Source organism: Lipotes vexillifer, unplaced genomic scaffold (genome assembly GCF_000442215.2).
Source record: "Lipotes vexillifer unplaced genomic scaffold, Lipotes_vexillifer_v1.1 scaffold469, whole genome shotgun sequence".
Taxonomy (NCBI): domain Eukaryota; kingdom Metazoa; phylum Chordata; class Mammalia; order Artiodactyla; family Lipotidae; genus Lipotes; species Lipotes vexillifer.
In genome coordinates, this window is record NW_006788006.1 from 1,173,574 (window position 1) to 1,197,176 (window position 23,603).

General features: G+C 46.4%; 2 protein-coding genes across 2 annotated transcripts in view; one reads left to right on the forward strand and one right to left on the reverse strand.

The window, feature by feature from the left end:
• Positions 1–1,140, reverse strand: part of LOC103089103 (leukotriene-B(4) omega-hydroxylase 1-like) — a 14,124-nt gene extending 12,984 nt beyond the window's left edge. The window contains exon 1 of the mRNA XM_007460974.1: positions 943–1,140. Coding sequence (XP_007461036.1) covers positions 943–1,140 — 198 coding nt within the window. The remainder of the gene's footprint in view (positions 1–942) is intronic.
• LOC103079229 (leukotriene-B(4) omega-hydroxylase 1-like) overlaps positions 1–23,603 on the forward strand; it is a 79,138-nt gene that overhangs the window by 51,227 nt on the left and 4,308 nt on the right. The window lies entirely within an intron of this gene.

A 23,603-nucleotide genomic window follows, 5' to 3' on the forward strand; every position in this document is an offset into this window, starting at 1 on the left:
TGCTGCTTCCAGGATGTCCTGAAACCATTCCAAGACCTAGAATCCCAGCACTGTGAATCTCACCTTCACGGTGAACTTCGGAATGCCCCCGTTCTGAACTTTGTCTTAATGAACAGTGATTGCAGCAAGTCCCGCCCCAAGTTGTAGTTCTCATCCCAGGCAGGAAAGGAAAGCTGTCTGGGAGATAGGAGGAGGACACCCATCCCTTTGACCTTGACTGGGGGGGGTGATGGCAAGTTCCTCACCTTGGTCATCAAACATTTATTTTGCATGCCTACTGTATGCCAGCCCTGGACTGGGCACTGTAGTGTCTGCTCCCCAGAACTATCATCAAATTGGAAAGATGGTTAATCAGTAATTGGACAATTAACTGTTTAATTAATCATGAGCGGGGTCAAGTCAAAGGTCAAAGTTTGGGGCACAAGGTAGGCAGGCATGGAGGATGGGGAAGTGTAAGAAGGCTGCTGAAAGAGGAAGTGAGTGGCCAACTTTATCCAGATTGGTCAAGGGTGCCCATTGGGACATCTTGGAGGGAGCAGGGGGAAGGGAGTAAGATTAGAGGGAGGGGTCCTGGAGAGGGGAGGGGGTGGGTAGCTGTGCACCTGTAGGTGGGAATGGGGAGGTGATAGCTCTTTCCTGTGGGGAAGATGTAGCCCAGAATAAGACACAAGGAAATGGGCCACATGCAGAGCAGACCCTGGACAGCGCACCTCATGTGTGGAAGACAGGCAGGAAATGGACCCCAAAGCAGGCTAGGCATAGAAGGACAGGATGTGGGGAAGGTCTCGATGGCAGAGCAGAGGAATGAAGGAGTGAGGAAAAAGGGGACTTCTCATCCTCCCTGGCTTCTCTGCTGTCCTAGAGCCCCTGAGCCCCATTCCTGACCCTGCAGGAAGTCCACCCACCCTGATGCTCCAGACTCATCCTGCTACCCACACTCACCAGGCCCAGGTGACCCAAGAACCAGTTGCGTTTTGGGGGCTGCGGGAAACACTGGAGGCGGCGAGAGTTGTTGTAGGAGGTGTAGGTCCAGGCCAGGATGCGGGCCAGTAGCCAGGAGGCCCCGACCAGCAGCAGGAGTAGCCACGGGGAGGCTGCCACCGGCCCGAGTCCCAGCCAGGACAGGCTCAGCTGCAGCATCCTGTAGGGCAGACGCGGTGGAGGGTGAGCTCCTGAAGGTAAGGAAAGGGGCGATGATGGTGAGCTGTGAGGCAGAGACAATTAGAGGGACAGGAACAAGGGAGTGAGGGGCAGGGATGGTGAGTCCTGGGGACAGGGCAAGAAGGGCTCAGAGAAGGCAGACAAGGTCTGGGAGAGGGGAGGGAGACCCAGAGAAATCAAGGTGAAGACGGAGAGACAGAGACAGAGACAGAGACAGAGAGAGAGACAGACAGACAGACAGACAGACACACACACACACACACAGAAAGTGTGTGTTAGTTACCCACTGGTATCCACTCATCTCCCAGGCCAGCTCATTCCCTTGAGCAGCGGCCTTCCCCACCCCGGGCCAGGACCCCCAGCCCTTAGACGCCCAGCCTGGCACCTTCTGTCAGGAGTGCCTTGTCCCACACAAATTCCTCTCCCCTCCTCTGGGGAAGGCTTTGTCTGGCCCCTGACCTAGGAAGCTTCCAGGGGCCAGGCTAAGCCAGCCAATCCCTGCAGCCTGCTTACCTCCTCCCCACCTGGCAGCTGCCCAAATAGAAGGTGGAGGGAAGGGGTTACAGTGTTGTTGAGAGAAGCCTGTGAACCAGCTCAGGATCACACGGTGTGGACAGTGGATCCTCAGGACTCAGCCCCTCCTACGTGGGCAAGTTGGGGTGCAGGCAAAGGTGACTCTGGACCCCAATTTCACAGCCAGCCCTGCCCTTCCAAGGCCAGGGTACAGGAGGTAAAAGCATGAACATTCAGGTGGCAGGTGAGCAGGGCAAACGTGGGCCAGGAGGGTGTCTGCACCATTTCTTGTCATAGAATCAGTAAGCTCAGAGACGTGAAGCCTCTGGCCTCTGGGGCAGGCAGCCTGGCAGCAGTTCAAGTCCTGCCTCCAGGCAGCCCAAGGCCTGAGTGGAGACATGATTGCTGGGCCCAAGAACAGAGAACCCAGCCTGGCTGGGGGTTACCTGCATCAGATTCAGGGGATAAAGTGTCCTCAGCTAGAAGAGGGCACCTGGAGGCATGAGGGGTAAGGCTGCAAGGGGCCAAGAGAGAGAACAGGGTCCAGACAGGGGAGGGCAGAGCTGGGAGATCCTGAGTGGGCAGCCTCACTGTGACTGTGGGCTGTGCCGACCTTCTCTGGGCTGTCTTCCCATCTGGGAAATGGGTTGCTAGATGAGAGCCTGAGAGGGGGACCAAGGAGGGGTCTGCAGGAAGATGGTAAGGATCAAGAGCTCCCAGAAAGATGGAATGAAGGAAAAGTGCTGGCAACTAGTACTTGTGTTACTCTGTGCCAGTATGCCACGTAAAGTATCCCTATTCTGTGAAGAGAACTATATGCAAAGAGTGCCTACTCTGGGCTGGGCAGCTCAAAAAGCACCCCTCAGTGTGTCAGATACTCTACATAAAGTGTGCCTACTATTTGCCAGGTGCTCTACATAAAGCATACCTACTATGTGCCAGGTACTAATGTAAAGTACACCGACTGTGTGCTGCGTGCTCTATGTAAATATGCTTACTGTGTGTCAGGTGCTTACATAATGTGTACCTACTATACATCCCAGGATTCGACGTGAGGTCTCTAAAACAAGCATGCAGGCTGCCTGCTGGCTGGCATTTCATCTTTCCTTCCTGGGCTGTTGGAAAGGATCAAGTTCTGGATCAGCAGAACCGAGTTCAAATCCAAGCTCTGCTACCTGACGGTTATGTGACGGGCTAGTCACTTGCCCTCTCTAAGCCTCATGTCCTCTTCTGTAAATGGAGAGATGGATTTCTATCTCTCAGGTAGTTCACTCCTCAACAACAAACTGTACTTGAACACCTACTCTGTATCAGGCAGAGTGCTTGGACCCAGGACATTGGAGGAACAAGACAGACAAGGTCTCTGGATTGTGCTGCTCACGTGTGATGGGGGAAGCCATCAGGAAATAAGACAGGGTCAGATAGTGGCAGTAATGAAGGAAATTAACAGCCTGAGACAGAATAGAAAGTGACCAAGGGGACTGTTTTGGACAGGGCAATCAGGGAAGGCCTCCCTGAGGAGGTGGCCTTGTGACTGAGTCCAAGCTTGTACTGCTCCACACAAAAAAGTTTAATGAATTGAGAGATGAGCTCTTGGGGTAAGGAATGGTGACCTTATTTGTAAAGTCAGCAGACCAAGAAGTTGGTGGACTAGGGTCCCAAAGAACCATCTTACCTGAGTTAGAATTCAGGCTTCTTTTATACTAAAAGTGGGGTGAAGGTCTGTGTGACTGGTTGCTGTAAGCTTCTTGGTGCTGGAATTCTTTTTTCTTGCAGCTCTCCAGGAGGTCCAGTCACATTGCTCCTGTAATCCTCCAACAAGACAAATGTTATTCTTTGTGCCACAACTTTTTATCTCTATATGAATAAAAAGTGTTATACCTTTAAAGGTCAGGCCTGGGAAGCAGAGCCTTGAGAAAGGGCTATCACGTATAGCTCAGGCTACAGGAAACATTCTTTTATGAAGGTTCAGGGCCAGCATGACCAAGCACAGGCAACAGAGCATAGAGGTTATATAGAGATAATGGAGTAGATCCAATGTGGAGTTAGGTTTGTTCTTCTCTGTTACAACCTTTGAGCAGAAACCTGAATGATGTGGAGAATTGGGTAGCGAGTGAATAAAGCTCACCCCACCTCCCTCCCCCCAACCCTGGCTAGCACTGGAAAGACCCAGCACAAAGTGGGGCAAACAAATGGACTTTAAAAATGTGTGATTCTTGCTTCCTTCCTCAAAGGCGATGAATTAAACAGAGAAAGTGGGGCAGTTTCTCTCCTTGCCTATCCAGGGGGGAAGCAGGAACTACCTGTGCTTGAGACCACATTGATGGTGAAGTCTGGCCAGACCTCAGGCAGGAAGCAGTTGCTGCATTTCACTTACCATAATTAAGATCAGGAAACCTCACCAGCCCCTGAAGACACATTGAGCCAGGCCAGATCTGTAAGCTGGGGCTGCCAACATTTTGGCAGAGGTACCAGGAAAACTGATGAGCTGGTTTTGGAAAAAATAAGGCACTAGGAAAACTTCAGGAAAGCCTGGAAGACCTGTGAGAGTTGCCCTAAATGGGACCTATTGGGTGATGCCAGTTCTGAAAATTAACCTGACCACCCCCTCCACTGAGAAGTGAGGGGACTGTGGTGGGGCTCAAAAGAGAACATCCCTGTGGAGGGCAAAAGAGGGTTCTCACCCAAAAACCAATGGTGGGAGGCCCCAAGAACATCACTCCAAAGGAGAGAAAAAGCCTGAAAGGGGAGAGACAGAATTTTGCTCCCCATTCAGGGGTCTGCTTAGTCAGTGGGCAAAGGGACTGGCCAGGTGCACAGGAGGTTCATGAATCCCCATCTGCAGGGACATTGTGGAGCTGACACTGACCCAGGTTGAGAAAAGGGGCTACAACAATGTGACCGAATCCAAACTTGTACTGATTGCCACACAATAAGACAATAAATTGAGAGACGAGGTGCTGGGACAAGGAAGAGACTTTATTCTGAAACCCAGCAGACCAAGGAGATGGTGGACTAGTGTCCCAAAGAACCATCATACTGGAGTTAGAATTCAGGCTTCTTTTATACTGAAAGGGAGGGGGGTGTGGCTGGTTGTTGTAGACTTCTTGGTGCTAGCCAGATCCCCGGATAATCCTTTGTTCTAGCAGCTGTCCCTGTAGGTCTGGTCACAATGTTTCTGTAAACCTGCAACAAGGCCAATGTAATTTTATGTCCTGCAACTCTTTATCTCTGTATGAATGAAAAGTGTTACAGACTTAAAGGTCAACCCTGGGAGGCAGAGCCTTGAGAAAGGGGTATCCTGGATATTTCAGGCTATAGGCAACATTCTTTTACAAAGGTGCAGAGCCAGCCTGACTAAGCACAGGCAACAGAGCACAAAGGTTAGAATAGATCCACTGTGGAGTGAGGTTTGTTCTTCCCTGTTACAATAGGAGTCTGGCCCTCTACCTGCAGCCCAAGTCAGAGAAGGAGATGGTGTTTGGTCAGTGGAAGGCACCTGCAGGCAATCAGAGGGGATTAGAGGACAGACATCCATCCTCTGCCAAAGGCCACTGCAGCTTCCACCTTCAGCTAATTCTCTGGGTTCCAGGAACAGCTACTACCTGGCCTGGGGTTGGTGTCAGCACTCAGCTGATGCTAGCCCCCAGGGGGCTATACTAGCCTTGATGGTTTCCCTTGGCTCAGTTGTCTGTGATTTTAGATAAGGGGTATATGCAATCCAATATACATCATGGTAGATGGTTACTGCTAGTTGTCATGAGGAACAGATTTCTCAGTTAATAATTTTAGTACTTTTCTAAGCACGGGAAGATGCAAGAATTCTGGCTCATAAAATTTTCCCTAAATATATATATCTATCTAAAAGCCTGTTTTCCCAATGTACAGAGTACCTCATCCTGGTGTCTGTCCTGAATTAGCAACTACAATGGCTAACGCCTTAATCTTTGTAGAACCAGATGGCAAGCAACATTTCTTGTTTACAAAGCCTGTACATTGTAAATGGCCCCTACTTAAAGCCACTCTCATGTAGCCCATCTGAGGCCTCTGCCAGGACCTGACTATTACATTCTGCAGAGGGATGGGACACCTCAGCAATCCAGTTATGTGAGTGTCAATGTTTCTGTAGGCACAGAAAAAGTTGAAAAATTTTTCTGGAATGGGAGGGCAGAGTAGGAGGAAGAATGGTTCTGTCAAATGTTTACATGGAACCAATGGTTTCCTTTTCTTAGATGAAGTCTGCAAAGCATTTTTCATTACAATTGCTAATCTATGTAATTACAAATTATATTTTCAAAAGGAAAAATGCTTAGTGTCATACATAGTACCATGTTGAGTGCCATGCCTGATGGGCAGCAGGACTCAATACATACGAATTGTGAGAAGCCAGAGGGCATCATGGTTAAGAACAAGGACTCCAGGTGCCAGGGTTCAAATCAGGACCAGCTGAGTAAATTTGGGCATGTCTCTTTACCTTTCTGTACCTCAGTTTTCTTGCCTGAAAATTGAGGGTAATGACAAGGTGGTTGTGAAAATCAAATGAATTGAAATGAGTAAAGTGGTAACAACACTCCATGGCTCAGAGTCAGCACCAGCATGAATAACTGCCATTACTTTATGACAGTATGAGGACATGGGCACCAGCCATGAGCATTAGGCCACACTAGCATACATATCAGCAATCTTGCAGGCTATGAACACCCCCTATTCATTCTCTCTGACCTTATCAGGAAAGAGTCTCCCTAGAAAGTAGCAATCACTGGCTTGGGATCAGAGGGCTCCTTGTCAACGCTTGGCTTTGCCACTCTCCAGCTGTGTGACCTTGGGCAAGTAAATTGCCCTCTCTGAGACTCACATTCCTCCTCTGTAAAAAGGGAATAATAACAGACCCTTGGAGATTAGAGGAGCGAGCCTATGTGTGTCTTAGTCTGCATCCTCCGGAAGTAGATCCTCATGCAAGGATTCAAGTGCAAATACTTTATTTGGAGGTGACCTTGAGGCAAGAATTCAGCTGTAAGTTGTTTCCTTGGGAAATAATCCCAGGAAATGCCGGTAGGGCACTATGGAAGTGAGACTGGGAAGGGAAGTCAGCAGGTAAAGGGTACTTTAGCAAGAAAGCTCACACTGTGGCACCTGGGGCTCAGTCCCTCTCGGGGACAGCAAAGAACATACACCCACAAGTCCTTAGTCAGGGCTGCTTCCAAAGGCATTATTTCTCCAGAATGTCCTGCCTGCACTGCACAGTTGAGGTCTGGGGACAGAGGCAGGATCCTTCCACAGCAGTTGTTTTCAGGAACACAGCCTGGTGCAGACCGTTACAGTGGTTCAGTGACTTCAAGACACATACATTTACACCCTTAAACACATACACACACAGATACACATGCACACAATTGTATGCACAATCACATATACACACCCACAGTGTGCACACAGCCACACACAAGCACAGTTACACGCACCCACGTGTGCTTGCAGTCACATACACACTCTTACATACACATGCACACACACACAATGCATGTACCTGCACACACAGTTACATGCATACACTGACATACACACATGCTCACACATGTGTGCACAAGTCACACATGTGTGCACACAGTCACACATACACTTACACACAATCCCACACACAGTCACATAGCCACACACACACATTGAACCAATGGAGACCGAATGTCTTAGAGCTTGTTGTCTCTGAATCTTCAAACAGAAGGAGAGATACGGACACCCCACAGCAGCCAGTGACTAGAACAGGCCTGGGTGTGTCTTGAGAATTAAGCAAGGGACCCATGGGGTCCATGCCGCCCCTCCTCCCTCTCTCTCATTCATGTACCAGAAAAAGTGAAATATTCAGGTATAAATCTAACAAAATGTGTGCATGGTTTCTAGGATGAACAAGACACTGGTGAAAGAAATCCAAGAAGACCCAAATTAATGAAGAGATATACAATGTTCATGGAGGAGAAGGTTCAATATTGTTAAGATGTTAAGTGTCCTCAAACTGATCTACAAATTCAAAGAAATCACAGTCCCTGGAGGAGTTTTGGTAGAAATAAGCTGATTAAAAAATCTACATTAAAAATGCAAAGGACTTAGAGTAGCCAAAATTGTTCTGAAAAGGAAAAATATAGTTGAAGGATTTACAAGACCCCTTTCAACACATGGTATAAAATGACAGTAATCATGACAGTGCGATACTGATCAAAGACTAGACACATAAATTAGTGGAACAGAATAGAGAGTCCAGAAATTAAACAAAACAAAACAAAACACGCAGGGCAAGTTAATGTACAAAGGATAGTCTTTTCAATAAGTGGTACTGGAAAAACTGGACATCCACATGTAAAAAAAAAAGTCAACCCATACCTCACACCTTATACAAAATATAACTTAATATGAATCATAGAACTAAATGATGTAAAAATGTAAAACTTTTAGAAGAAAAAATGGAAGAGAAACTTTGTGGCCTTAGGTTAAACAGAGAGTTCTTATATATAACACCAACAGCATAATCATAAAACAAAAAAATGGATAAACTGCACTTTATAAACATTTAAAAATTTTGCTCTGTGAAAGAAATTTAAGATAAAGACCAACCACACACTAGGAAAAAAGACTTGCAAATCACATATCTGACAAAGGACTTGTATGTAAAATGCAACAGTGGAAGGTAACAATCCAAGGAAAATTAATGGGCAAAAGATTTGAACAGGTGCTTTACCACAGAAGATATATGGATGGCCAATAGGCACATACAAAAATGTTCAACATCATTAGTCATTAGGAAATGCAAACTAAAATCACAGGGACATATCATTGCACACCTATAAGAATGGCTGGGGAAAAACTGACACCGCCAGGTGCCAGTGAGTATGGGCAGCAACCAGAACCCTCACATATTAATGATTGGAATTTTTTTCTTTTTTTTTTCGGTACGCGGGCCTCTCACTGCTGTGGCCTCTCCCACTGCGGAGCACAGGCTCCGGACTCGCAGGCTCAGCGGCCATGGCTCACGGGCCTAGCTGCTCCGCGGCACGTGGGATCTTCCCGGACCGGGACATGAACCCGTGTCTCCTGCATCGGCAGGCGGACTCTCAACCACTGCGCCACCAGGGAAGCCCAATGATTGTAATTTTAAATGATATAGACACCTATGGAAAACAGTATGGAGGTTCCTCAAAAAATTAAAAATAAAACTACCATATGATCCAGCATAATTGATATCTGGATCTCATAGAGATATCTGCACTCCCATGTTCACTGCAGCATTATTCACAATATCCCAGATATTGAAACGACCTTACTGCCCATAAGTGGATGAATGGATGAAGAGGATGTGATATATATATATATATACATACATGCATACAATGGAATATTATTCAGCCAGTAGAAAGAAGGAAAACCTGCTCGTTTGTGACAATGTGGTTGGACCTTGAGCGCATTATGCTAAGTGAAATAAGTTAGAGAAAGGCAAATACAAGCAGCCTTCCATATCTGTGGGTTCTGCATCTGCAGATTCAACAAGTCCCAGATCAAAAAGATTTGGGGGAGGGGGAAGTCCAAAAAGTTCCAAAAAGCAAAATCTGAATTTGCTGTGTACCAGAAACTATTTACATAGCATTTACATTGTATTTGGCATTATAAGTAATCTAGAGATGAGTTAAAGTATACAGGAGGATATGTGTAGGTTGTATGAAAATGCTACGCTATTTTATATGAGGGACTTGAGCATCCCCAATTATTGGTATCCGTGGGGAGTCCTGGAACCAATCGCCCCATCCCTCACAGATACTGAGGGATAACTGTACTGTATGATATTACTTATATGTGGAATCTAAAAAAGACAAACTCAAAGATACAGAGTAGACAGTGATGGTTACCGGGGGTTGGGGAAATGGGGAGATACTGGTCAAAGGATACAAACTTCCAGTTTTAAGATTAACAAGTTTGGGGATCTAATGTACAGTATGGTGACTACAGCTAATGGTACTGTGTCAGAAACTTGAATGTTCCTGAAGGAGTAGATCTTAAATGTTCTGACCGCAGAAAATAAATTGTCAGTATGTGATGGGGTAGAGGTGGTAGCTAATACTAGGTATCATCACTTTCTAAGGTATAAATGTATTAAATCAAAGTGTAGTACACCTTAAACAGAAATGTTATGTGTCAATTATATCTCAATAAAGCTGGGAATTTTAATGAAATTAAAAATTTTAAATGGCACACTTTGGAAATAGTTTGGTTGTTTCTTCTAATGTTAAACGTACACATGTAATAGGACCCAGCCATCCCATTCCAAGAGCAGTGAACGGTTGTACACAAATATTCATAGTAGCTTTATTCATGACAGCACAAAGTTGAAAACAATCCACATGTCCTCCAACTGGTGAAGAAAATGTGGCTCACCGTACTATGGAATATTACTTAGCAATAAAAAACCGAAGTATTGATGCATGCAACATGAATGAATCGTAAATGTGTTGTAAGGGGAAAGAAGCCAGACTATAGGGATGGACAATAGATCAGTGTTTGGCAGGAGTTGGGGTGAAAAGTTTTTGACTATCAAGGGTGACTATGGTAGTGTGTTTACACAACTCTAGACATTTCAAATCTCAGAACTGTACACCAAATAGAGCAAACTTTACTTTTAGTAAATTTTGTAAATTGTAGGTCCAGGCCAGGACTCGGGCCAGTAGCCAGGAGGCCCCGACCAGCAGCAGGAGTAGCCACGGGGAGGCTGCCACCAGCCTGAGTCCCAGCCAGGACAGGCTCAGCTGCAGCATCCTGTAGGGCAGACGCGGTGGAGGGTGAGCTCCTGAGGATGAAGGAACGGGCGGGGGCGATGATGGTGAGCTGTGAGGCAGAGACAAATAGAGGGACAGGAGAGAGGGGCAGGGATGGTGAGTGCTGCGGACAGGGCAATAAGGGCTCAGAGAGGGGAGAGAGACCCAGAGAAAGCCAGAGGAAGAGAGAGACAGACAGACAGACAGAGGAGTTAGTAACCAGCTAGTATCCACTCATCTCCCAGGCCAGCTCATTCCCTGGAGCCACACTGCCTTGAGCAGTGGCCGTCCGTGCCCCGGGCCAGGACCCCCAGCCCTTAGACGCCCAGCCTGGCACCTTCTGTCAGGAGTGCCTTGTCCCACATAACTTCCTCTCCCCTCCTCTGGGGAAGGCTTTGTCTGGCCCCTGACCTAGAGGAAGCTTCCAGGGGCCGGGCTAAGCCAGCCAATCCCTGCAGCCTGCTTACCTCCTCCCCACCTGGCAGCTGCCCAAATAGAAGGGGGAGGGAAGGGGTTACAGTGTTGTTGAGAGAAGCCTGTGAACCAGCTCAGGATCACACGGTGTGGACACTGGATCCTCAGGACTCAGCACCTCCCACGTAGGTAAGTTGGGGTGCAGGCAAAGGTGACTCAGGGCCCCCAATTTCACAGCCAGCCCTGCCCTTGCAAGGCAGGGTGCAGCAGGTAAAAGCATGAACATTCAGGTGCCAGGTGAGCTGCGCAAATATCTCTGGGGCTCCTCTCCATGCCTGGGCCAGGAGGGTGTCTGCACCATTTCTCAGCACAGAATCAGGAAGCTCAGAACTGTGAAGCCTCTGGCCCTCTGGGGCACACAGCCTGGCAGGAGTTCAAGTCTTTTCTCCAAGCAGCCCAGGGCCTGGGTGGAGACATGACTGCTGGGAGCAGGAACAGAGAACCCAGCCTGGCTGGGGATTACCTGCATCAGACTCAGGGAATAAAGGGCACAGTCGGAAGAGGGCACCTGGAGGCATGAGGGGTAAGGCTGCAAGGGGCTGAGAGAGAACAGGATCCAGACAGGGGAGGGCAGAGCTGGGAGATCCTGAGTGGGCAGCCTCACTGTGACTGGGGGCTGTGCCGACCCTCTCTGGGCTCAGTCTTCCCATCTGGTAAATGGGATGTTGGATGAGAGACTGAGGAGGGACCGGGGAGGGTTCCACTGGAAGATGGGAAGGATCTGGAGCCCCAAAAAGATGGAATGAAAGTGCTGGCAACTAGTACTCGTGCTACTGCGTGCCCGTACTCCACATAGAGTAAGCCTACTCTGTGCAGACAACTGTATGTAAAGAGTGCCTACTCTGGGCTGGGTACCTCAAAAAACATGCCTAAAGTGTGTGACAAACTCTAGATTAAGCATGCCTACTATGTGTCCGGTGCTCTATGTAAAGTGCATCTACTGTGTGTGAAGTACTCTGCATAAATCCTATCTACTTTATGCTAGGTCTTGTGCATAAAGCATGCCTACTGTGTGCTGGGTAATCTATGTAAAGCATAGATTACGTAGAGCACCCAACACCCTCTTGTGTGTTGGGTGCTCTATGTAAATATGTCTACTGTGTGCCAGGTGCCCTACATAAAGCATACCTGCTGTGTGTCAAGTGCTCTACATAAAATAAACCTACTCTGTTCCAAGTACTTTACATAAAGCATGCCTACTATATGCTAGATACTCTACATAAAGTGTACCTACTATAAGCTGGGTACTCTAAACAAATCCTGTCTATTGTATCCCAGGTGTTCTACATAAAGCATGCCTACTGAGTGCCAGACATACTACACAAAGAACGCCTACTATGTGCTGGGCAGTCTACAAAAATCATGCCTGCTCTGTGCCAGTACTATACATAAAGCGCTCTGTGTGTGTGTGTCAGGTGCACTACATAAACCCACTGTGTGTCAGATATTCTGCCAGCAAGATAATATATCACCTCCCCTCACTGGGCCAGAACTCTGGGACCAGGCAGAGAGACGCAAGTGATGGCAGGAGGGAAGATACCTATTTAACAGAAGAGCAAAGAGAAGCTCAAAGAGGGCAAACCTCTAACATAAGTTGCAGAGCTGGAAGGTACCCAGGTCTGTCATACCATCAAGCCTAAGCCTTTTCCCTCTGCCAGCCGCTCCACCCCCAACCATAAGGGGCAATGCCCTGTTAATCCAGGGACATTTGTAATGGTGGAATCTCAGGCAATATGGTGACCCCAGTGGGGAGATTCCTTGAGGTCCTTGTATCATCAGATGGATCATCTTCCCACATCCAGGATGCACCACCCAATGGATCTAGAGCTCCCCTCCTGGCGCTCTCTGGATCCTGTCCAGAACTGCCCTGTGGGGTGGTCTCAGGTGACAAAGAACTTGAAGGATGGGGCTCCTGGCAGAGCTACTGAGCAAGAGAGTGGGGGAAGGACAGTCTTCCTGACACTGGTAGGATGCTGGGGAGACCCCAAAACTCCTTCCACCTCAACACTGGCTGCAGGAATCAGATGGAGGGTCCTAAAATCCTTAGTGGGGTGAGGTGCACCATCCCCGCCGAATCTCTACCACCTCCACAGGGGTAGACTTAGCCTCCTGGCAGGTCCATCCGCATAATGGTCAGGCAGGCATGGCCAGAATATAATAAACCAGGCAGGGTGCTGGGACACAGAGGAGAAAGATCCCCAGTGCCCAGATGGGTTCAGCTCACTGAAGACCTACAGTGTGCCAGGGATAGGCAGGCAGCCTGGATCAGGAATGGCAGCCACCACACCAGCATTTCCCACATAAGCCACTGAAGCTGTTTTAAGCCTCTTAGGTATATTAATTCTTTTTTCATTTTACAGATGAGGAAACTGAGACTGAAAATCATATGAGTGACTCACCCAAAGCCACAGAGCTCTTGGAATTAGTCTGTGCCCCAGGCTTTACATTGAATACCCTGAACCACTACGCTCTGCTCCTTCTGTATCTACAAATGTGCATTTCATTAGCAACTCCTCCCAAGATGGTGGGAATCATTAAAAGAGACAATGCATGTAAAACACATAGGACAGAGGAAGGGCTCAATAAACACAGTCATTATTGCTGTTGTTATTGTTTTTGTTGTAAACATTCAACAGCACTGCAAGATCAAACTCATTACCTGTTTTTACAGAAGAGGAGCAGGAGATTCAGAGAGCTGAAGCAACTTGCTCCACCCCTCCAGAGCAAATTAGGTAAATACAACAGTACAGGTGACAGCAAAGCCTGGCACATAGAACATGCTCATTAAATATCCGGGGAAGAAATATTTTTGAACTGGGGTTGGTTGAATCTGCAGATGCAGAACCCACAGACATGGAATTCTGCCTGTATTTGTCTTTCTCTAACTTATTTCACTCAGCATAATGCTCTCAAGGTCCATCCATGTTGTCACAAACAAGCAGGTTTTCCTTCTTTCTCCTGGCTGAATAGTATTCCATTGTATATGTACACCACATCTTCATCCATTGATGCACAGTTAGGTTGTTTCCATATCTTGGCTATTGTGAATAATGCTGCAATGAAGATGGGAGTGCAGATATCTCTATGAGATCCTGATTTCAATTTTGCTGGATCATATGGCGGCACTATTTTTAACTCTTGAGGAACCTCCATACTGTTTTCCATAGGTGTCCGTGTCATTTAAAATTCCTATCGTTAATTGTGAGAGCTCTGGTTGCCGCCCATACTCACTGGCACCTGGTGGTGTCAGTGTTCCCCAGCCATTCTTATGGGTGGGCAATGATATATCACTGTGATTTTCGTTTGCATTTCCTAATGACTAATGATATTGAACATTTCTTCATGTGCCTATTTGCCATACATACATCTACTGCGGTAAAACACCTGTTCAAATCTTTTGCCCATTAATTTTCCTTGGATTTTTACCTTCTGTTGTTGGGTTTTACATACAAATCCTTTGTCGGATATGTGATTTGCAAGTCTTTTTTCCTAGTGTATGGCTGGTCTTTATCTTAAATTTCTTTCACAGAGCAAAATTTTAAAAGGTTTTTAAAGTGAAATTTATCAATGTTTTCTTTTTATGATTATGCTTATGGTGTTACACATAAGAACTCTTTGTCTAAACTAAGGTTACAAAGATTCTCTTATATTTTTTCATCTAAAAACTTTACAATTTTACATCATTTAGTTCTGTTAAATTTGTATAAGGTGTGAGGTATGTGTTGACTTTTTAATTTTGCATGTGGGTATCTAATTTTTCCAGTACCATCTATTGAGAAGGCTATACTTTGTACATTGATTTGCCCTGCATGATTTTTTTTTTAAATTTCTGGACTCTCTATTCTGTTCGAATGATTTATATGTCCAGTCTTTGACCAATATGGCACTGTCATGATTACTGTTGTTTTATAGCATGTCTTGAAAGGGGTCTTGTAAATCCTTCAACTACATTTTTCCTTTTCAGAAAAATTTGGCTACTCTAAAGTCCTTTGCATTTTCATGTAAGTTTTGTGATCAGCTTCTCTATTTCTACAAAAAGTCCTCCTGGGATTGTGACTTCTTGAATTTGTAGATCAATTTGAGGAGACTTAACAACTTAACAATATTGAGTTTTTCACTCCATGAGCATTGTATATCTCTCCACTAATTTGGGTCTTGTTGGATTTCTTTCATCAGTGTCTTGAAATTTTCATCCTAGAAATCATGTACATATGTTGTTAGATTTATACCTGAGTATTCCACTTTTTGTGGTGAATGACACTTGAAAAATGGTATTTGAAAACATTTCCCAATTGTTTATTGCTAATGTACAGCAGGGTTGGCATATTTTTTCTGTGAAGACCCATATAATAAATACTTTATTGGCTGCAGGCCATATTCAGGAACTCCTGCTCCTTTTCCTTCCCCTCTTTTACAATCCTTTAAAAATATAGAACAATTCTTTGCTTGCATATTTTACAAAGACAGGCCATAGGCCAGATTTTGTCCATAGACCATAGTTTGCTGACCTCTGCAATATAAAAATAGAATTAATTTTTGTATGTTGACCATGTATCCTGAAGTCTATTGGATCATTTTCAGCGTAATAAAAATAATGTTTTTATTACCTCAATCTTAAAAAAAAAACCTTCCCTTGACCCCATTCTCCCATCAATGAATACATGATTATTTTCCTCCACCATGGAGCTAACCCCTTCAAGAGTTATCCATACTTGGGTGTCAAATGTCTCCTCTTTCACTAGAAAAGGGCTTTGACTTTCCACTAAAGGCCATGATAGTGAATGAATGAGAGAGAAGGAGGAGGGCAGGCATGGAGCCTGTGGGGCCCCAGATGCTGCTGCACCTGTGTGTTTAATTCTCTATATACACCCCAGGCCTGGTCCAGTCACTGGCTGCTGTGTCTGTTCCTCTCCTGAGTGTGTTGGAGGCTCCTTCTGCTGGAAGATCCAGAAACAACAGGCTCTAAGAAATTCAGTCTCCATTAGTTCAATGTGTGTGTGTGGCTATGTGACTGTGTGTGATTGTGTGTAAGTGTATGTGTGACTGTGTGCACACACGTGTGAGCATGTGTATATGTGAGTATATGCATGTAATTGTATGTGCAGGTACATGCATGTATGTGTGCAGTGCACGTGTGTTTACATGAACATGCGTGTAAGAGTATGTATCTAACTGCAAGCACATGTGGGTGCATGTAATTGTGCTTGTGTGTGACCATGTGCACACAGTGTATATGCAATTGTGTGCATGTGTGGGTGTATGTATATTGGTAAGGGTGGGAGTGTATGTGTTTTGAAGTCACTGAACCGCTGTAACTGTCTGCACCAGTTGTGTTCCTTGCAACAACTACTGTGGGAGGCCTCTGGCCCTGACCCCAGACCTCAGCCGTGCAGTGCAGGCAGGACATTCTCCAGAAATAATGCCCTTGTAAGCAGCTCTGACTAAGGACTGGTGGGTGTGTGTTCTCTGCTGTCCCCCAGAAGGACTGAGCCCCAGGTGCCACAGTGTGAGCTTTCTGGCTAAAGTACACTTTACCTGCTGCCTTCCCTTCCCAGTCTCACTTCCACAGTGCTCAACTGGCATTTCCTGGGATTACTTCCCCAAGAAACAACTTGCAGTTGAATTCTTGCCTCAGGGTCACCTCCAAATAAAGTATTTGCACTTGAATCCTTGCACTGGGGTCTACTTCCAGAGAACGCAAACTAAGACACACACATAAACTTGCTCCTGCAATCCCCAAAGGCCTGTTATTATTCCCTTTTTGCTGAGAAGGAATGTGAGGCACAGAGAGGGCAAGTCACTTGCCCAAGGTCACAGCGCTGGAGAGTGGCAAAGCCCAGGTTTGACCATGAGCCATCTTACCCCAAGCCCAGTGCTTACTCCTCTCCTGGGAGCCTCTTCCTTGCTAAGGGAGGAGGGAAAGAACAGGGGGTGGGAGGCCTGGCCCTGACCCCAGACCTCAGCCGTGCAGTGCAGGCAGGACATTCTCCAGAAATAATGCCCTTGTAAGCAGCTCTGACTAAGGACTGGTGGGTGTGTGTTCTCTGCTGTCCCCCAGAAGGACTGAGCCCCAGGTGCCACAGTGTGAGCTTTCTGGCTAAAGTACACTTTACCTGCTGCCTTCCCTTCCCAGTCTCACTTCCACAGTGCTCAACTGGCATTTCCTGGGATTACTTCCCCAAGAAACAACTTGCAGTTGAATTCTTGCCTCAGGGTCACCTCCAAATAAAGTATTTGCACTTGAATCCTTGCACTGGGGTCTACTTCCAGAGAACGCAAACTAAGACACACACATAAACTTGCTCCTGCAATCCCCAAAGGCCTGTTATTATTCCCTTTTTGCTGAGAAGGAATGTGAGGCACAGAGAGGGCAAGTCACTTGCCCAAGGTCACAGCGCTGGAGAGTGGCAAAGCCCAGGTTTGACCATGAGCCATCTTACCCCAAGCCCAGTGCTTACTCCTCTCCTGGGAGCCTCTTCCTTGCTAAGGGAGGAGGGAAAGAACAGGGGATGTTCCTAGCATGCAAGGGGGACTTATGGCTCATGGTTGGTGCCCTGTCCTCATTCTGTCACAAAATAAGAGAAAATGCCAATTATTCATGCTTGGTGCTGACCCTGAGCCAGGGAGTGCCGTTAGCACTTTTCTCATTTCAAGTCATTTGATTTTCACAACCACCTTGTCAAAACCCTCAATTTTCAAGCAAGAAAACTGAGGCACATAAAGGTAAAGACACCTGCCAAAGTATCTCAGCTGGTCCCGATTTGAACCCTGGCACTTGGAATCCTTGTTCTTAACCACGATGCCTTCTGGCTTCTCACAGGTGGTATATTTTGAGTCCTGCTGCATGCCAGGCATGGCACTAAGCATGCAGCAAGCATGCTCTATGCATAACACTAAGCATTTTTTTTTTAATGTAATTTGTGGGACCTCCCTGGTGGTCCAGTGGTAAATAATCTACCTTACAATGCAGGGGACGCGGGTTCAATCCCTGGTCAGGGAACTAAGATCCCACATGCTGCAGAGAAACTAAGCCTGTACGTCACAACTACTGAGCTCATGTGCCTCAAATAACAGAGCCCACAAGCTCTGGAACCTGCGCGCCACAACTACAGAAAAGCCTGAGTGCCACAACGAAGAGCCCATGAGCCTTAACGAAGACCCCGCATGCCTCAACTAAGACCCGATGCAGCCAAAAATAAATAAAATGAATAAATAATAAATCTAAAATATATAAATATATAATTTGTAATTACATAGATTAGTAATTATAATGAAAAATGCTTTGCAGGCTTCATCTAAGAAAAGGAAGCAGTTGGGTAAATGTAGACATTTAGCAGAACCATTCTTCCTCCTACTCTGCCCTCCCATTCCAGGTGTTGGGTGTAATTTTTCAATTTTTTTCTGTGCCTACACAAACATCGACACTCACATAACTGGATTGCTGAGGTGTCCCATCCCTTTGCAGAATGTAATAGTCGGGTCCTGGCAGAGACCTCAGATGGGCTACATGAGAGTGGCATTAAGTAGGGGCCATCTACAAAGTATTGACTGTGTAAATAAGGAATGTTGCCTGCCATCTGGTTCTACAAGGATTAAATCATTAGCCACTGCAGTTGCTAATTCAGGACAGCGACCAGGATGAGGCACTCTGCACATTGGGAAAACAGGCCTTTAGATACTTTAGATATTTAGGAAAAATTTTATGAGCCTGAATTCTTGCATCTTCCCATGTTTAGAAAAGTACTAAAATTACTAACTGAGAAATCTGTTCCTCATGACGACTACCATGCTGTATATTGGATTGCACATACCCCTTAGCCAAAATCACATATATGCTGACCTCCTTCCTCACCTCTTTGGAGCAGTTCCTCAGAACTATCTGAGAGGCTGTCTCCTGGGCGACAGTCCTCAGTAATGTCCCTGAATAAAGCTGAATCTCACTGCTCTGACGTTGTGCATTTTTTATTTCAGTTGACAGTGGACCAAGGGAAACCATCAAGGCTAGTATAGCCCCCTGGGGGCTAGCATCAGCTGAGAGCTGACACCACCCCCAGGCCAGGTAGTAGCTGTTCCTGGAACCCAGAGGGATTAGCTGAAGCTGAAAGCAGCAGTGGCCTTTGGCAGAGGATGGATGTCTGTCCTCTAATCCCCTCTAATTGCCTGCAGGTGCCTTCCATTGACCAAACATCATCTCCTTATCTGACTCGGGCTGCAGGTAGGTGGCCAGACTCCTATTATAACAGGGAAGAACAAATCTGACTCCACATTGGATCTATTCCTTTGTCTCTAACCTTTGTACTCTGTTGCCTGTGCTTAGTCATGCTGGCTCTGCACCTTTGTAAAAGAATGTTGCCTATAGCCTGAAATATACATGCTAGCCATTCTCAATGCTGTGCCTCCCAGGCTTGACTTTTTTAAAGGTATAAAACTTTTTATTCATATAGAGATAAAAAGTTGTGGCACAAAGAATAACATTTGTTTTATTAGAGGTTTACAGGAACATTGTGACTGGACCTCTGTAGACAGCTGCAAGAGCAAAGGATTCCGGCATCAAGAAGCCTGCAACAACCTGTCACACCCCCAACCCCCCTTTTAACATGAAAGAAGCCTGAATTCTAACTTGGTTAGAATGGTTCTTTGGGACACTAGTCCACCAATTCCTTGGTCTTCTGGCTTTCGGAATAAGGTCACCGTTCCTTGCCCCAAAACTCCTCTTGATTTATTAGCCTGTCATGCATCAAGCAGTATGAGCTTGGACTCGGTACTAAGGCCACCTCCTCAGGGAGGCCCTCCCTGATTGCCCTGTTCAGAACAGCCCCCTTGGTCACTTTCTAGCATGTCTCATGCTGTTCATTTGCTTCATTTCTGCCACCATCTGACTTGCTTATTTCCAATTGGCTTCTCCCATGAGACATGAGCACACAATCCAGAGACCTTGTCTGTCTTGTTCATCTCGTGTTTTGGGCCCCAGCAGTGTGCCTGGTACAGATTGGGTGGTCAAGCACAGTTTGTTGTTGAGTAACGAACTACCTGGGAGGTGTAAATCCACCTCTCCATTTACAGAGGGGGACATGAGGCTTAGAGAGGGCAATTGACTTGCCCAAGGTGACACAGCCAGGAAATGGCAGAGCTGGGATTTGAACTTAGTTCTGCTGAATCCAGAACTTGTTCCTTCCTAACAGCTGAGGAAAGGAAAGGTAAAACTCCAGCCAGCAGGCAGCCTGCATGCTTGTTCTAGAGACCCCACGTGGATTCTCGGGAGGCGTGTCTTTATGATGACACAAAACAACTGCTCATCTGTTTTGTGTGCCAGTTATGTGTTCCTCACGGTGCCAAATCCTTATTTCTTAAATTGTGTTTTAGTTATAGAGACTCCGATTCTACTTCCTCCAATTCCATCATGACATGTGGATTCTTCTGGATTTTTTTTCAATGCATATACAAACGTGCACACATACAAACATTTGTAAGTTTTGTTTATAAATGCAAACTTTATGCACATACTATTTTGAAACATACTTTTCCCTACTCTCTCTGCCTGTGTCTAATAGGACGCTTGCAACTCTCTGTGAGGTTTTATCAGGCCCATTTGACAGACATGAAGAGTGAGGTTTAAAGGGTTGATGGGCTGTGCCCAAGCTAGTGACTCACAGTGACCACCGTCGCTGGTCTGGCACAGGCTTGCCCACCGCCTGACTCTGGGTTTGGGTGGAAGGACCCCTGGAGAAGGGGCAGGGGGTGAGTGGCTCCCCTCCTTCCAACACTGGCTGGGGGACATTCCATAAGGCAGGCCTGTGTGATTTGGCATCTGAGATATTACTTGTTTGATGAAAAACCTTTGGGTCTGCTCTAGAACATCCCCAATGATGAACAGAAGGTCCCCACCTATGGTTTCCTGCCTCCAGTGTTGGTTCCCTTTCCCCTTCTAATGAAACCACACACCTGTGTCAGGACTCACTGAAACATAGGTTCTTTTGTCTCTGTGCAGAAAGAATTCAGTGAGAGGCAACTGTCCCGACAACTAAGTAGGCTTTATTTTTATAAATGAAAGAAAAGTGGGGATGGGGAGAAGACCACCCTCTTCCTCATTTTTTGAGTAGACATCAAGCTTTCATCATTAACACCTCCCTACATATCGGGTGGGGGAGTTTTGGACCCTATATGGCCCAACTGGGACTGTCACAGAGCTATGTAAATGAGCAGAAGGGTGGCAACATATACGAATTTATGGTGAGTCATCTCAGGTTTCAGTATAATGTCACCTTTCCCCTAGTTTCTTTCACCTTTCCCCGTATTCCTATGTAAGCTACGGGCAAGAAAGCAGTTTTTCAGGGTCCATTGTCTTGCAGACCTCACAAGGTTACAAGAATGCAGTCTTGTAACCATTGTTCTGTGGTACACCTCGTTCCTAATCATATAGATTAGTGACCTAAGTAAGTCTGTTTAGTTTTAAAGTGTTATGCTTGTTGTTTAGCTGCCAGATGTTCTGGGCATTTCCTGGTTGATGTCTAACTTAAGGTGGTCTCCAGAAGTCCTTCTCTATCTATCTTCCCCTAGTAGGATTTCTAAACTAGCTGTGCAACTATCCTACTCTGTCCCTATCACTACCACCTGATCTGCGAATCAGAGGTAGACCCTGCCCTAGTAATGGCTGCAGAGACCTGCTAGGGTTTGAGTATCTGGTCACAGGTAGTGAAAGCTCCAAACCCGCTTACAGCTTCCATATGGGGCCAGAATTTGCTGGCCACTTTGGCCTCCCCAAGGAGAAATTGCATGATCTCGCATGTTAGCCCCAGGGTCAAAGGAACAAAAACCACTCGTCTTTCTGTGTAGCCTGGGTGTTCCACCCAGTGTCTGTTCTTGGAGACTCTCCCTCCTCATTCAGGTCTCTACCCACCCTGACCCCTGGACTAAGGTAGGATGTTCTCCAGGCACATAACTCACCATTGTCTGACAAGTCACTGATTATTTATCGATCACCACCCATCTCCTCACAAGATGTAAGCCCCTTGACAGCAGGAAGAGGTCTGCAGTGCTCACTACTGCATTCCTAGTGCCTAAAATAGTGTCCAGTACATAATAAATGATCAGTAATCATGGTTGTATGTATGAACAGCTCTGGAAGGTGTAGATTTTTCTCTTTATTTTATAACCGAAAAAACCTTCTGAGAATTAGAGGGGTGAAGGCATTGTGCTCCCCGCCTGCTTTGCAGAATCCAGACTCAGGAGTCTTAAAGCAACACTTCCTAAAACTTGCAGATGGTGGGATGGTGGAGGTTTGAGGAACACAATTTTAGCACCAGAACCTTAAACCCCCCTGCTGCCAACCTTTCTCTCTTCCCCAGAGATTTAATGAGCATGTACTATGTGCCAGGCTTTTCTGTCACCTGTACTGTCATATTTACCTCATTTGTTGGGAGGCTGGAGCAAGTTGCTTCACGTCTCTGAATCTCCGGCTCTTCTTCTGTAAAAATGGGCTCATGAAATTGATCCTGCAGGGCTGTTGGATGATTACATCAACAACGACAACAACAGCAACAATAACAATGACTTGCATTTATTGAGCCCTTCCTCTGTCTTATGTGTTTCCCATGCATTGTCTCTTTTAATGATTCCCACCATCTTGGGAGGTGGTCCTAATGAAATGCCCATTTACAGATATGAAAGGAGAGCTTCATGGTTCAGGGTACCCAGTGTGAAGTCTGGGGCACAGCCTGTTCCCATCACCTGTGTGACTTTGGGTGATTCACTTGTGTAGTTTTCAGTCTCAGTTTCTCATCTGTAAAATGAAACAAAAAATGTTCATATACTTTAAAGACTTAAAACAGCTTAGTGACTTATGTTGGCAAATGCGGGTGCGGTGGTTGCTGTTCCTGCTCTAGGCTGCCTGCCTGCCTATTCCTGGCACACAGTAGGTCTGAAGTGAGCTGAACCTCTCTGGGCACTGGGGCTCTTTCTCCTCTGTGTCCCAGGACTCTGCCTGATTTATTATATTCTGGCCTTGCCTGCCTGACCTTGATGTGAATGGACCTGCCAGGAGGCAAATTCTACCCCTGCGAAAGGGGACGAGATTCTGGGGGGAGGGTGCACCCCACCCCACTGAAGGATTTAGGATCCTCCACCTGAATCCCCCAGTCAGTGTTGAGGTGGAAGGAGTAGAACATCTGGCATAAAGTAGACAAGATTTATGCAGAGTACTTGGCACACAGTAGATGCACTTTCTGTAGCATACCTGGAACATAGTAGCACAATTTATGTAGAGTTTCTGACACACTGGGGGCATGTTTTAATGAGGTATCCAGCACACAGTAGGCCCTCTTTACATACAGTTGTCTGCACAGACTAGGTTTACTTTATGTGGAGTACTGACATACAATAGCAAGAATACTAGTTGCCAGCCCTTTTCCTTCACTCCATCTTGTTTGGGGCTCCTGATTCTTCCCATCTTTCCATGCAATCCTCCGCTGTCCACCTCTCAGGATTTCATCTGAGGTCCCATTTCCCAGATAGGAAGACTGAGCCCAGAGAGGGTCGGGACAGCCCACAGTCACAGTGAGGTTGCCCACTCAGGGTCTCCCAGCTCTGCTCTTCCCTGTGTGGACCCTGTTCTCTCAGCCCCTCATAGCCTTACCCCTCATGTCTCCAGGTGCCCTCTTCCGA